Genomic DNA, 16653 nt, shown 5'->3' on the forward strand with positions numbered 1-16653 from the left:
TCGTAATCAGCTGTCCCAATATCAACATGGTTTTGTCTCCAACCGGTCCACTGTGACAAACTTATTAATAGTCACACAATATATCTCAGCGGCCCTAGATAATAGAAGTCAAGTTGACGTCATATATACTGACTTTACGAAGGCGTTCGACAGAATTCACCACGACGTATTACTTTCTAAATTGTGTCTCTTTGATCTTTCTGTGGATGCCGTGACTTTTATGAGGTCTTACTTGTCAAATAGAACGCAGTTTGTTGCTTATAATGGTTACAAATCGGAAAAGTACCTAGCTTTTTCAGGGGTTGCACAAGGTTCTAATCTAGGTCCATTACTGTTCTTGTTATTTAATAACGATCTGTGTGAATCAATTTCTGCACCATGCTTATGTTATGCCGATGATTTAAAGATTTATTTATTGATAAGCGACCTTAATGATTATCATTTTCTGCAGAGTGAACTGAATCGTGTACATGAATGGTGTAATGCAAATAATTTGAATCTTAATGCCAATAAGTGCAAAGTAGTTAGTTATTCTAGGAAACAGTCTAATTTATACCATCCTTATATTATCAATGGCAATGAACTTGAACGTTTAAATAAAATTTAAGACCTTGGAGTTACATTTGATTATAAACTCACCTTTTTTGAACATGTAAATTTAAAGGTTAAAGAAGCACTTAAATCTTATGGATTCATAATTACAAATAGTCGAAATCTCACTAATACTAAGGCAATTAAATTACTTTATTACACTTTTGTACGCTGTAAACTGGAATATGCCTCTGTCATTTGGTCACCTTTTTATGATGTACATATCCAGCTTATAGAGTAGGTGCAGCGTAAATTTTTAAAATTTTTGTCTTTCAAAATTAACGGCATATATCCCAAGAGGGGCATCAGCAATAGTGAGTTGTGTAGCGGTTTGGACGTAGTATGATTAGAATCTAGACGAATTAATGCCTCCCTAATATTCCTGTGCAAGCTACTACATAATCTAATTGACTGCCCTGATATTCTTCGACAAATAAATTTTAACGTTCCATCTTATCCAGTGAGAAATTCGATTACGTTCAGAAATACACAAGCTAGAACTAATCTTATGTTAAATTCTCCTCTATTTCTCATGTGCAACTATTATAATTCCTTAAGTGCTTACTGCGATATATTTCACTGCAGTTTAAAGCAGCTTACTAGGATGGCTGAGATCTACCTAGGTGATTGAGTAGTTTCTTTATGTTAAGGTAAAATACTCGAAAAATGTGTTATTTAGTTAGTACTTATGAATTATTAATATATCATTTAACTTTAGTATTGTATTTTGTCCTATAAATGGATTATGTTGGACAATAAACGCTATTATTATTATTTTACTCTTTTTTTCTTCTGTATATTTATTTATATGTATAAAATCTAAAGGGTTGTTTGCTACTGGTATATTCCGCGAAAACAGAAGCAATTATTGTCTGCTTAATAACAGTACGAGTACCGGTAAAAAGGAATGAGATGCATACGATGCAGTTTTAATAGCGAATTAAAAATTTCAGTAATGGAATGATAAATCTGTAGTAACGGTTTGCAATAGTGTCTTTAACATCGGGCCTCTAGTTCTAAGTTGTATGAAGCGTAATAACAGAAAATAAAAGAAAAATATACAAGTTATACAGCCGAAAGTTATCGCACAATATAATCGTTATATGGGTGGTGTTGACTTACACAATCATAGGTCAAGAATTTTGGGAAAAACTAGATGTGTCTAATACAAAAAAGTTGTCTTAAAGGCTTCGTTGGGGGTAAGAATATATAAAGAAAGAGTTTTTGGTGTCCCTTTGCCACCTAAACCAGTAATTACAAGGTGGGAAACATAGGTGGTAGCAGTTATTTTTACTTTGAATGCTACAATGCTATATATTAGTAGTATCAGAATTTTAAGATGGATATTTCCGAAGCCATTCGAGAATCAAAAAAAAAAAAATATTAAAAAATCCAAAATTAAAATAGCAACTCGCATATATCAATAACAGTTATAAATTAATAGTTACCACAATTACCTTGTTATAATGACAAGAGGTAAATTTATGAGAGTTAGTAAAATTAGTAGATAATCTAAAGTCAACAAAACGTAAAAAAGGGATTCGAACACGATAAATAATAGGTTACTATTAAAATATACACCAGTAAACAGTGCCACGTTTAGGACTGTCAGTTTGATTAAAAAAATCAAAATGTAGGTTATACATTTATTTTACAAAGATAATTATTAATTTCTGATATTATTGAGCACGTTTTTCTGGAGATCAGTTTAGACTTAATGTTGGAGCAGAGTTCGTTCGAGCAATATTATTGAGATGTTAAAACGAAATTGATAAAGTAAGGTAAGTCAAACAGCACAAAAATAGGTCTGATAATAATAATTGTTATCTGATTTAGAAGCAGAATTTTAGTTAAAATCGCAGATGATTTGCCAAACCTTTGAAAATTAGTTTTATATATCTTGGACATAAGTACATATGTACATTACAAAGTAATAATTATTATATACATTAATGCACATATTGCAATGTTAAAAAGCTTTAAGAACCGAATGACATAGAATATTGTTTTGTGAAAAATCATGAAAACTTTCTAGTCATATAGGTCCATTTATCTGACAGAATAATTCTTCCTCCTTTCTGTTTTGTAAGTTCTTTGTTTCTCTACAGACATAAAATATGTTTCTTCTGATTATACAAGGAAAAGACCATTTCATATTTTCTCATGGCTTGAATTTTTGTATTCCTAATCTAGGATACGCTGACGATACCACTGTAATAGTGAAGAATATAGAGAAACTGTAATGGACAATGTATATCGACATCGCAAAAACCTAGTTGATTATAATTCGTAGACAGTCCCATATGGAATTCCAGTTTAAAATAAATAATCAAGCCGTAAAGCGGAATCAAAATGTAAGTATCTTTGACTTACTCTATTTTGAAAGGCATATGGTACTGCGAAGTGAAGATAATAATAGCAAAGCCTAAAACTGCTTTCAATACATTTAAAAACTATCTCCTCTGGCGTAAAGCTTTTTTAAATTTTCGAATCCGGATCTTATCAACGACATTTGTCTCATCCCGATGTATGGCGGTGAATTATGGACACTCTCTGTGATATCTTAGACAATGACTCTACGGCTACATCACGTTACCAATAAAAAGTAGCTTATATCCAAAGAGAATAAATGGCAATCAAAAGCTCATAAGTGTCATTTTAATGAACAAAATTAAAAGTCCAAGAGGATCTGGTGGCAATCAACAATTATGCTTCAAAGACATAAGAAACTGGTGCATATCGTACGGCAACAACACAAAAAGAGTTTTTGATTTGATGATAAGGTCTTTGGAAGTTTTTCTTCCACTTCTTATTTTTCTACATTTTGTTTAACTTTTACATACACAGACGTTACACTCACAAACTAGTTTGTTTCAAAATTATTGTAATTGTTTTTTATAGAGATATTATCATGGTAAAAACTTACCATCTCCACGATGATGGTAGCCTCTACCAACAGCCACCCCAACTGTCAACCAGTACGTAATTAACACGACCTGCAAATTTTTCATCATCACTCTCACAACATATAAAAACATCTTCGATTTCAACAAACTCTGTCGATAAAAACTCGCAGCATCGGCTGCCGCAATCGCGCGATTCCCGCCTTCGATCGAGTTCTGCCGCCTTCGTAGCGAGCGTTAGGCGCCGCTTCTCGCACCGGACTGATGAAGTGACTGCACGCCGATTCTGTTGGGGGCAGACGCGAAGAAAAGAAATTTTGGAAGTTGCCAATTGCCGAGCGCGCGCCTGCATCCACGTGTTTCGCGAACGGGACGGTTTGCGAACGGTAAGGGGAGGCTGTGAGCTCTTTGGTGATCCCATATTCTCTTAGAGAAGAATAAATAAATAGGTATATATTTTTTATGGGTAATTTAATTTCATTTATGGAATTAGGTACGATGACCCAATTTTTTATATCAGTCCCATCACTTAATGTTTCCTGTAGGGTACTTTGCAATGTATATTGAAGTCTCTTTACAGTAAAGAGGGTACACTCTCGTATATTGCAGCGAGCACTTAAGTATTATATCACATACATGGATGTAGAGTTAATTTCTAAGTAGAACCTGAGGTTTTACTGCGGGAGTTCTAATGTTGATTAATTCTGCTTGATCTGCCAAGAAATGAGTATTAACTTCGTAATTATAGATTTTATGTCTATGCTTCAGTATTATACGGCTTTCTGTATGTGCTTATAAAAGGGAATCCATAAAAAAGTTTGTATTCAATCCCGATGCTAACCCCCACGCCAACCTACCCAAACCACGTCGCCATCGACGGTATAAATGACCCGTCCTCTATTCTCAGCAGCAGTAATGGTTTGATCAGTGATCAGTATAGTAGTTTCTGAACGCTTAGGAGACTGAGACCTCGAAATCCTTGAAGATCACATCGAACAGGATGTCGAAAGCTCGGCGCAATGATCAACGACGTGGTTCAACACGGACGACAGTTGATTTTAATATGCTTCTTCTTCTTCATGTGCCATCTCCTCTAAGAAGGTTGGCAACCATCATGGAAATTCGCCCATTCGATACCGCTGGTCTAAAGAGGTCAGCAGAAGTGCAGTTAAACCAAGCTCTCAAATCGTTTAACCAGGAGATGCGTCTTCTTCCGCGACTCCTTCTACCCTGTATTCTTCCTTGCATTATTAAGTGCAACAAGTTATAACGCTCGCTTCTCATGACATGTCCCAGATATTGCAGTTTTCTGACTTTAATTGTATTTAAAACCTCTTTGTCGTTTCCCATTTTTCTCAACAGCACTCACATTCGTGATTCTATCCACCCAAATTATTCTTAATATCCTTCTGTAGGCCCATAACTCGAAGGCTTCTAATCTGTGCGAAACATCTTTCTTCAATGTCCAAGTCTCCAACCCATAAAATAATACGGAGAACACGTAGCATCTCAGAAGTCTTATCTTTAGAGAAATTGATATGTCCCTGCTACAGAGTACTTTTTTCAGTTTGTTGAAAAGAGTTTCTTGCTTGTCTTATTCTTGCCTTAATCTCTTCTGTGTACTTACGATTTCGTTGATTATTCTACCCAGATATTTATATTTTTTAACTTTTTAATTTGTTCTCCATGTATTGTTATGTTTTCTTGGCGCTGTTGGGCTTTCGTAATTACCATAAATTGTCTTTTTTGTGTATAGGAGCAGTCCGTTTTCTTCACTGACTTCTACCACTGTGTCAACCATTTGTTGTAAATCTTCAAGACATTCCGCTAATAAAATAGTGTCGTCGGCAAACCGTATATTATTGATTGGTCGGCCATTTACTTTTATTGCCATAGTTAGTTCTTCTAGTGCTTCCTGGATTATTTCCTCTGAATGCAAATTAAACAAAGTAGGAGACATTACACAGCCCTGCCTGACGCCCCTTTCAATCTGTATTTCATTTGAAAAGACGTTGTTCTCTTTTTCCACAGCGATCTGATTATAATAGATAGCGCTAATGATCCTGATGTCTCTCATATCTAAGTTTTTCTTTTCAAGTAATTCGATAAGACGGTTATGTCTGACCTTATTGAAGGCTTTGTTGTAATCCAAGAAACACATATATACTGGCTGATTAACATATATGCACCTTTGCCCAGGTACATTCACAGCGAACAGGGCTTTCCTCGTTCCCAGTGCATTTCTAAATCCAAATTATGTGTCACTTAAGTCCTGCTCAAGTTTTTTGTGTATTTTTCGGTGTATAATTTTTAAAAATATTTTGAGCATATGACTTATTAAACTTATTATCCGGTGGTCTTGGCATTCTTTTGCATTTGGTTTTTTTGGCAGTGTTATGAATGTTGACATCAGACAATCTCTGGGAATATTAATATTAATTCCTCTAATAGTATTAATCTTAGCTCTAGGTTTAATTGTACTAAGCGCGGAAACCTTTCGAAGCGTGTTTCTGGGTTTACCCGTCATCAGAGAGACTTGTAAAAAGACTCAAACCAAATCAAAACGCACCGACTAGTATGGTAATTATAGGAAAAATAATTACCAGCGTATGTTACTAGCGACCTCTAACGAGGGAAGTTGAAGTGAAATGTCGATAGCAATTAAACTGCATACCCAAGATTAATCAAGCCAACCCAGCATTTGGCTGGGCATTCTTCCGGTATTTTACTGTCTTTTATAATTTTATTAATTAATGTTTTTAATTGTTCTCTCATTGCTGCTCCATAATATTTCAGTTACTCGTTTGGTATCCCGTCTTTACCTGCCGCTTTTCTGTTTTTTTTAACTTTTCAAGTATTTTCTGAACTTCCTGTACATTCATATTAAGTTCTTCTTTGTGGTAAATTCTGGTGTTTCTGGTTCTAGCGTCGTTTGTTCTTCTTCTGCATGTAGCTTTTTAAGGTAGTCAATCCACGTATCCTTTTCTATGTGTTTTGGTTCTATCAGTTCCTTTACCTCCGTTCTTTAACCTCTTATAAAGCGCCATATTTCCTTTTGCAGACCGTAAAAATTATGTTCCATTTCTTTCGAAAAGCGTTCCCAGTAATCATTTTTTATTTTTCTTACAAGAGCATGTGTTTCATTTTTAATTGTCTTGTAATTATGGTATGTCTCTTGTGTTTTGGTTGACATGTATTTGAGGTAAACTTTTTTTTTCTTTACATTTTTTCTTCACTTCTGTACAAAACCATGACATGGCCATTTGTAACATTGGGCTTAACATTTGTTCGGAGAATCAATTGATGTATGGTGAGCATGTATGGTATTGAGTCGGTGACATTACTAATATTAATGCTAGGTATAGTTTGGGTTTCGAGCAATCGAGCTGAGAAGAAGACTAAATCTGGCTTGGGCTGCATTTGGAAAGATGAAGGATATTTTTAGGTCTAAAAGTCCAATGTGTCTAAAAAGAAAAGTATTTAATTAGTGTATTTTGCCAGTGATGACCTACTGCGCAGAAACTCTAACACTCCCAAAAACAACAGTGAATAAACTACAAGTTGCTGAAAGAATAATGGAGAGAATAATGTTAGGGAATTCTCTACGTGATAGAATATCCAATGCTACTATACGCAAAATCTCAGGAGTAGCAGACGTTATTGAAAGGATAACAACACTAAAGTGGAACTGAGCAGGCCATGTAGTAAGATCAGTTGATGACAGGTGGACAAAAAGAATTTTGGAATGGAGACCCCGAATACAAGCTAACAGAAATAGAGGTCGACCCCCAACGACATGGACAGATGACATAAGAAGAGTGACTACAAATTGGATTTAGATGGCTCAAAATCGGACTAAGTGGAAAAGCATGCGAGAGGCCTATGTTCAGCAGTGGATGTTAGAGGCTAGATGATGATGATGATAGTTGCGGTTTGTTTTGGATATAAAAGGTTCTAGAAGTTACCTTGTGGCAAATCTAAGTTAAATATTGTGTTTATCTTAGATTAAGCCACAAATTGATTGTAATAAAATTCACACTTTTGCTTGACGTTTCGATTTCCACTCTAGAAATCGTTTTTAAGAAAAAATTATTTTAAATTAGAAAGTTAATGTTATCACGAAAAATGATCCAAAGGCTGTAGGTCAAAGGTTAAGCCAAAGGCGTGAATTTATATAATAAACATAATATTTAATAAAAAGAGTAAACGGCAATAAATTAGAACAGCTCAAGATAAAGTACAGTCATTGATTATAAACTACCCATGTAGGTGGTTTATAATCAATGGTACAGTCGATTAGACTAATGGTGACTTATATTAATATATACCTATTGACACGTTCATAAAAAATTAACTCTAGCATGTCCTCGCAGGTCAAACTTAGTAAAAATGACTTTAAAACGGTCTGACTTTACATATTTTAGTAGTTAAACAATAACTTTGTGACTAAGCAACTGTGTAAAAGAAAGTTCAGCTATATAATTTTGAGGTTAACAATTTTTAAGTTAAGATATTTTACAGAAATGGCATTTATATTCTAAAAATTATAATAATTGGACAATTTGTCTCCCTAGCGAGTTCATAGAAATAAAGCAAAAGAATACGTTTTATGTCACTACAAAAAACTCCATTCGGCCCTTGAAGCACATCCAGCGATTACAAAAGTAGAATGTATTTCGAAATTGGCATAAGCGAGTTCTAGTTTTAGACACGGAAATTATTAATGACATGTACCGAATGGAAAGAGAGCGGACGAGTAAAAAATAATGTACTGGAAATTATCAAATTACTTCTGCAGCCGCACTCTTGAAAATTTAATTCGGTCAGTTTAAATGGGTATAATTTACCGGAAAAATTGTACTTAACTGGAGAATCAGTTAAGTAATTTATCACTACGGTTTCGGAGGCAGAGCGGAGAGTTGAAAGTTACTGTGGAAGTTGCTGGTTGGGGCTTTTAAACATTTTATATCGGCCAAAACGCTTCCATTCCATTTGTAAATATTATTATTTTACTACGTTGTTTTATTTATTCGCCATTTCCAAATAATCGTGGTACTAAAGGGCGTAAAATAATTATATTCTATTTAGTTTTTCTTTATTCACGAAGGATTCCTTGAAGAGAAACGAAATTAAACGTTGAAAAGTCAAACTATTTACTATTTGCTATATCTTCATGTTTAATATGAACTTAAGTGCATTTTTATCGATTTTTTGCTGATTTTCTGTATTAGAAAAATTCCTTTTTACCATCATACCATGATGAGAGAAACAGTAAGTCATCTTGAAAGATTATCTGCAACATTGATATTTTTAGCTCATATTAATGTATGAAGTTTTCTACATTGATATCAAATCAGGCCCCCAGTCGAATCATTTCTGAAACTTATAATGCTTTGTACAAAGTTCTACAAAAGGATTATTTGTAGGTTAAATTTGTATATTGTATAAAAATATTATAAGTAATCTAAAAACCTATTTAATTTAACTTAGTCTTTGGGATTTTTGCTTATATCTTTTGAAGAAAAATTAAAAATGTTTTCTAGCACATGTAATAAAATGGTAAAGAATTTTAAAGAGGTAAAATTTGGCACAAGAGCTTTTCTTTAGTTTAACGAAAAAGTACCAAAAGCCTTTGGAAGAGTTTCACCTCTATAAGAAATTCTTGCCTATTTTTCTGAAGCTATTTTCTTGTGGCATCTTATAGCAATTACTATTTTAATGGGAATAAGCTACAACTGAAGTTTAAATTAAAATTATTGACGTTTCAATTTCCAATTCATACAATACTAGTAACACAAACAGGTCTTCTTGTTTTCCTGTTTATCGACACAATATGAATAAATATTAAATTTAATTATTCTTAGTAATAGAAAAACATTATCAACTAACAGTAAAACCATTTAAACATAAAGCAGCCGTAGAGGCGAGTGAGTATGAGCGTGTGGTTGATCCGATGTGTGGCTGAGAGGAGACAGTTTGAACTTTTGGTTAATTAGATGATGCATAAATGTGTGGCTCATTGGAAAAGGTTGTTTGGATGATTTTTAAATGCCTGGCTGTGTGGAAAAAAAGTGTTAATACAATCGCTGGTTTTAATAGTGTGTGAGGTACTTAAATCATCCATTCGGGCTAAGAACAATTTCTCACAGACGTTTAAAATGCTCATTCACATGTCGAAGTGCCTCATCGTATGCATTCTTCGTGGATTTTGAATGATTTGAGCGTAGCGTGCCGCTTTCCGAATCAGAATTTGGTGTTAATGTGTTTCTTTTAACATCAGATCGGCTCTTTCGAAATTAGATAGATCTGGGGTTAGTGTATCTCTTTCGATATTAGATTGGCCTAGAGTTGGTACAACTTGTTCGAAATTTGAATCGTTTTATTGCACTGAGAAGTGTTTCTGTAAAAAAGAAATACATGTTTTGGTATTCTCTTAGTCAATAGAAAAGTTAATAGCAAATACATTATTTATTTTATAGGTTAAATAATTAGCCCTTAAACATATACCATGTATATATAAAAGTAATAATAAATCTACTATTTTTTGCGGGTACCAAAAACAAAAGGTGAATGAAAAACAATAGTTAGGGAATTCCATGAACGATGGAACTTCCCTTACTGTTTATGTGCCATTAATGACAAGGACGTCGAAATCGTGCCCTTATTTAGCAGTGGCTAATATTATTTTAACTACAAAAATAGAGGTGGACTGCAAGTTTAAAGCTATGGTTCGTTAGAACAGTGAGCGACGCATAACTCACAGCCAGTCGAACGCCGCACACGTTCGTCAAAATCAAAGAAATGGTTCTGTATGATAACGGTTAGTTAGGTTCTGCTGAGCTGCGCGCACTGTAGAGCGATAGACGTGTACGTCGACGGTGTGCGCTGGAATCAACTGCGATTTGATTTGGACGCAAACGTTCAGCTGAGCTCACAGCGTACACATCTATACCGAAATTATAATTGTATTTTTATATAGTTATTATTATTGTAATAATTAAGTGATGTCTACTAAATTTTCTTCCGAGGAAGATGAAAGACTAGTGGATCTAGTACAAATCCCTGGAAAGTCTAAAATATTCTCGAAATTTTTCCTCGTTTTGAAACAATCTTTCTTCGACTGTTAATTTAAAAGAACCTTCTGTATTAAGACATGAAAAAATTTCGTTTACATTTTTATTTCTTTTATTTAAATTTAACGTTAATAATTCTTCTTCTTCCTCCTCTTCTTGGAGTAATAAAATTATTGCGTTAAGTTTGAGAAAATTCATTTTTTTAAACGTACAACCTTTTAGAGAATAAATGTGAAACTAATTTCTAAACTTGTATTCAGAACGACAGAATATTTACGCCAATTAATCTAACAAACTGACTCACCCAAAACTGCCGTGAGTCGAGTAGAACAGATTCTGCTGTACGTGTATGCTGTGCGCTGCGCAGTGTTCTAACAAACCGTAGCTTTAAGCAATATTACAATAATAATAACTATATAACAATACAATTATAATTTCGGTATATGTAGATGTGTACGTTGTGAGCTCAGCTGAACGTTTTCCAGCACACCGTCGACGTATACGGCTATCGATCTGCATTGCGCGCAGTTCAGCAGAACCTTAAGGTGGGTACACATATGCGAGCCGAACGGTATACGTATCGTACGCGTACAGATCCTTGAAAAATATTCTACATCGTACTGATCGCATACTTATCTCGATCCATGGAAAGCGACAAACCAACAACGAACACACATGTGCGAAATGATTCATTTTATTTATAAGTTGGGTACTGATTTATGTTTCTGTTTTTGCTTGTTTAACAAAAATAAAAATATGTACAATAATTAGTTTAGTTTTTTGATCAGATAAAAGGCATATATCGAGCACAGTTTAATTAAATCTTGCCCAAGTACTTTCGATCCCTAGATCATCTTCAGGGGCATTTCGTCAGTTGTGGCCTATCCGGCAAGAACAAGATGTCATAAACATATAAATGTACATTACACTACACTACAAATGGACAAACAAACACTTTAAAATAATTTAAGAAAGGCTACATTACTTGAAGAAGCCGGAGACAGAATTAGTTTAGTGTTTTCTCACGTCTCTCTAGGAAGGAACACGTCATTCACACAATGTCGATTTGATGAGACAATAAAAATGTTCGCTCCGTCTAGTAAGCGCCGTCCAAACTGAAAGACGAGCTTCCTTTGAAGTCGTGGAATAAACCGCAACAATTTGGTTCGCGACGAGTCACGACGAAACAGTACGCAAGCGGTTTTTTCTGCCGTACACATTAACGAATATAGCGTTCGCATACCGTATCCATACCGTTTGGCTCGTATATGTGTACCGACCTTAAGAAACCGTTATCATAGAGAACCATTTCTTTGATTTTGACGAACGTGCGTTGCGTTCGACTGACTGTGAGTTATGCGTCGCTCACTGTTCTAACAAACCATAGCTTAAGCTTAATGAGCTGTGGACGACGTAATGAAAATTCTTTGATTATATTAATATTAATTAACATTTTACTCCGACAACACATCTACGGTTTACCCCTGCAAAACTCCATCTTCTGCACTATTTACGTAAAGAAAAAAAGTTACAATAAAGATGTACTCTTTAACGTTTAAAGGTTACTCTTCTACTGTTTAAAATTTACAAGTTGTTTAGTTTTTACATTGTTTTGTTCTGGTATTATTTATTTTTAGGATAGCTTAGGATAGTAGATCTACTATAAATAAATTATTTTTAGAATAGTTCTTTACAAATTAATTTGTTTGGTTCTTTTTTATACCACTGGCAAATAAAATATTAAAATTTATTATTTCCTTGTTGAAGACATAGCAAAAGTGATACCACTATGGCTTATATGTAGGGGACAGCCTAGAAGAAGATGGTTATATGATGTTGAAGAAGATATAAGAACAATTACTGTTAAAGACTGAAAAGTTGAGTGCAAAGACAAAAAGAAATGGAAAAGAGTCACGACAGCAGCAAAGACACACAGCAAGCTATAAATGACATAGAGGAATAATCCACCTCATCCAAGAATAGCATTTTGAACGCTATAGCATTAGCTATAATCCCTAGGTGTTGTAATGCTTACTGAATAAATGAACTACATTTATGCATCATGGTAAATTTAATTATTTGTTTATGCTTTTGTACTACATAAAATCTATTACGTCTACTAAATGTTAGGTTCATTAAAACCAAACCAACTCTCTCTTTATTTCCCTTTGCATTGATAAAATACTATTTTAAAATGCTCCAATATTTTTCACCGCTTTTTACGCTATAAATAATTTGGATGCTTGTTTCGTGAAATTCTTCAGTTAAAAAAGGAAAATGAAGTGAAATTCCACGAACCGTCGACCGAAAGAAAGCGATTGAACAGCTCTTTAATTTTTAATCTTAGAGAAATCGTTGTAGGTATACGGTTCGGGGAAAGTTTAATCAACGAGGAACTATTTCCAGTAAGTTTTCCGAACGTTTTGCTTCTTTTAGACACATTTTTTTGCGGTAAAGGAACGTGGAAGTGCAAATAAAGTTTTAACAAGTGGTAAATTAGAGGGGGTTTCCTATAATAATATCAGTATTTGATACAGTTATCTTTTGTTTTAGCAGAACAATTTTAAATTTGTCATTAAGAAACGCATATTAGAAATTAGTGCAATCTTGCATTGTTAAAAAAAAATTTCACAAGATATGTTATACGAACAGATAGTAAAGTGGCTATGGAGAATTAAAGAAGCCCTAAGTTAGTCTCTAGGCTAATATAGAGTACTAAAAAACCTTGATCTAAAAACAATATCAATCTAACTGGAAAGGTATACCCAGTCAAGCGAATTGTTAAATATACATTGGACCACATTGTTTCATAATTTTGCTATGTCTTCTGTACCTATAATTATCTTCATATTAATATTGAATAGTATTGTTAGTATATAGGACTACTAAACTACTAGACGAGGAGAATATCGAAATCTTGGTAAAGCTGTTCAATAGAATTTATGATACTGGTTACATTCCGCGAGAATGGCTGCAGTCATCCTTTGTGATGATCCCAAAAACAGCTAATGCCACAAAATGCAATGAACACCGCTTAATCAGTTTAATGAGTCACTTGCTGAAATTCTTCCTTAGGATATTACACTCAAGAATGTACAAGATACTAGAAGAACTTAGCGGGTCAACACAATTCGGTTTTAAGGGAGGATTAGGAACAAGAGAGGCAATTTTATGTTTGAACACTTTAATACAAAACTGTTTAGATCAACGAAAAGATGTCTACCTCACCTTCATCGACTACGAGAAGGCATTTGACAATGTTAAACATGATATCATGATGGAACTACTACATAGGGCCAACATTGACCAGAAGGAGATCAGAATTATTCAGAATCTATACCGGAACCAATTGGCAAAGGTGAGGATTGATCAAGACCAATATACGGATGAATTTGAAATCCGGAAAGGTGTTCGCCAAGGCTGCATACTCTCTCCGATGCTTTTTAATTTATACGTTGAAAATATTTTTGCGGAAGCATTAGAAGACACGGAATTAGGCATTAAGGTGAACGACACAGTGATTATAACTGATAATTTGGAAGATCAGCAGTTATTACTTAATAGGGTGAATAGCATATGTAAAAAATATGGCCTCAAAATCAACATTTTGAAAACGAAATATATGGTCATTAGCAGAAACCCTCCAGAAAACCCGATAATATGCATAGGTGACGATCGCATAAAACGCGTGAAAACTTTTAAATACCTTGGCACCACAATCAATGACCAATCGGATCCACAACAAAAGATAAAAACCCGAATACAAATGGCAAGACAAGCTTCAAATTTCGAAATACGCTACAGAATGGTCAAGTGCTACATATGGTCCATCTTGCTTTATGGCATGGAAACGTGGACTTTGAAAAAAACATCTATCAACAAACTTGAAGCATTTGAAATGTGGTCATTAAGAAGAATGATGCGCATACCTTGGGTGGATAGAGTTCGAAACGATGACGTCCTTAAGAGAGCTGGCGTGGAAAGAGAACTCTTTAAATTAATTAAAAAACGCAAGATTGGTTACCTTGGGCACATATTGAGAGGAGCAAAATATGAAATACCACAGTTAATCCTACAAGGGAAGATCGAAGGTAGGAGAGGAGCCGGCCGCAACCAATTATCCTGGTTAAGGAATATTAAAGAATGGACAGGAATACACAATACAGGCGAGCTGTGTCACGCCGCCAAGAACAGAATTCTAGTAATGAGATAGTCGCCTACGCACTTTGGTGTATGGCATGTTAAGAAGAAGAAGAAGTATATAGGAAGAATAATAAAAAATTTCGTTACAATTAAAGTGACAAGTTATAAGAACCGAAGTAAGAGCCAGTAAGAGCCACCTATAGAATATTTGGGTTTGGTCTAGTTAAACTACAGAGAAGTTGTTAGTAAAAATAAGTATGTAGAGGAGAGCAATTAGAGCTAAAATGAAAAGGCCAAAAACAACAGAGTAAAAAACAACAATTGACGATAAATGCCCTTAAAGAAGATTAATCTAGGCGTGAAACAAAGTAAGGGCATTTACAGATCCACCAAAGAATGAAGATGAATAATGATTGCTACAGAAATCAAGAGAACAAGAACCTATGCAACAAAAATGTCTATTTATAATTATTTTTGTTTATTGTTATATTCTCTTTTAAGAGTGTATTCAAAATAAAATACAAAATATTCAATTTTTGCAATAAAACGGTTTTTTCTAATTATTCTACTCGTCTTTGTTCGTGCATCGAGTCCGTCATTTATTTTACATTCGAACAAATATCGAGGTTGGTTGATTTAAATAATGTGGAACACGAAGCAAAAAAACAGATTTTTATCTTTCCGAACGACAGCCATCCACATCAACAAAAGAAAAGAGAGCATCACACACACACATACACACGCTCGCTCACTCTTTAACCAGTACACATATTTATCGAAATCCGATAACATTCAAGGGGAATTATCTCTATGGCAAAGTTGAAGCTGGTTGGTCGTTCTTGTTGTGTCAGTGACGGAGCGATTTGAAAGAAAATTTTAAATTTTTCTTCACGAGACACAAAAAAAAGGTTTTCCTTACCCTTTTGGATAGATTTTAAAGCTAGTATTATTAGTAGCAGTAACTTATCAATAAAACATTAAATTACAAGTCGTCTTGGTACATGGTCAAAGCAACTTGCTTGTCTTGGTTATGTCGGAATCCTCTTACATAGCACCAGTGGTGCTCTAGAATGCAAGAGTTGCTGAACAGTTATCGTTGTAGGTGCCAAAGAAATTTACTGAATATAATCTTCTGAAAAATGGACTACAATCTAGATTACTTTAGTTGAAACTTAACTTCATTACGGATGATTACGGATGATTAGTCTTTCTTTCTTTATTTGTCTTTCATCACCCTCTCCCTTTTTGTTTTCTTTTTGTATTGCTTTACTATATATCGTCCGTCACAACCCACGATTATTAAATCATGAGATATATTTGCTATAAAATATTATTTTATTAAATTAAAATAATATACGATGACAATTTTCATAGAACTATTTATTGCTTAACTATATATGTTTATAGACCTAAGGGTCGAATGCTACTGCAAAAAATACAGTACAAAACGTATAACAGAAGCCCCTAGGGAAGGGGGGTCGTTTCTAAAAACTATAAGATTTTAACTTTTGGAAATAACGTACACTACAAATTTATTCATATTGTCCTTATCAGAACCATCTACAGACGCAACGGCTGCGACAACAATAGCCGACGGATTTGCCGGGTACCTACTTTCTAAAGGGAGGGTTTAATCTACAAACTTTTACCAGAAATATGTAAAACTGACAAACATTTTAATCTTTTAATAGATTTCTGGAAGCTAATTTACCCAAACTTTAAGAATTACCGATATGAATCTAAAATAATAAAATAAAATCGACAATAACATGAAGTGAATTATAATGAGACGGAACATCGTCGTTGCATGTTTTTCGAGCGTGCTTGGTATTTTTCGTGTTCTTTCTGCCTCAACTTTGGTAGTTTTTCTTGTTCGTCTTTTTTGAATCTTTAATTTGTCACAGTCTGGTGACATAAGGTATGTGATACAGTGTGTGTTAGTT

At 34.2% G+C, this 16653-nt stretch overlaps 1 protein-coding gene and 1 long non-coding RNA gene across 3 annotated transcripts in view; one reads left to right on the top strand and one right to left on the bottom strand.

The window, feature by feature from the left end:
• LOC140435294 (neurotrimin-like) overlaps window positions 1-3736 on the bottom strand; it is a 635066-nt gene extending 631330 nt beyond the window's left edge. For both annotated transcript variants that reach the window (XM_072524122.1, XM_072524121.1), the window contains exon 1: window positions 3518-3736. In XM_072524122.1, coding sequence (XP_072380223.1) covers window positions 3518-3629 — 112 coding nt within the window. In that variant the 5' untranslated portion in view covers window positions 3630-3736. The remainder of the gene's footprint in view (window positions 1-3517) is intronic.
• On the top strand, window positions 2209-12626 carry LOC140435295 (uncharacterized). The gene is made up of 3 exons (XR_011950130.1): window positions 2209-2372; window positions 2785-2945; window positions 12335-12626. It is a non-coding gene; the product is annotated as an uncharacterized lncRNA (long non-coding RNA).
• Window positions 12627-16653: the final 4027 nt, after the last annotated feature.

Source organism: Diabrotica undecimpunctata, chromosome 2, assembly GCF_040954645.1.
Source record: "Diabrotica undecimpunctata isolate CICGRU chromosome 2, icDiaUnde3, whole genome shotgun sequence".
Lineage (NCBI taxonomy): Eukaryota > Metazoa > Arthropoda > Insecta > Coleoptera > Chrysomelidae > Diabrotica > Diabrotica undecimpunctata.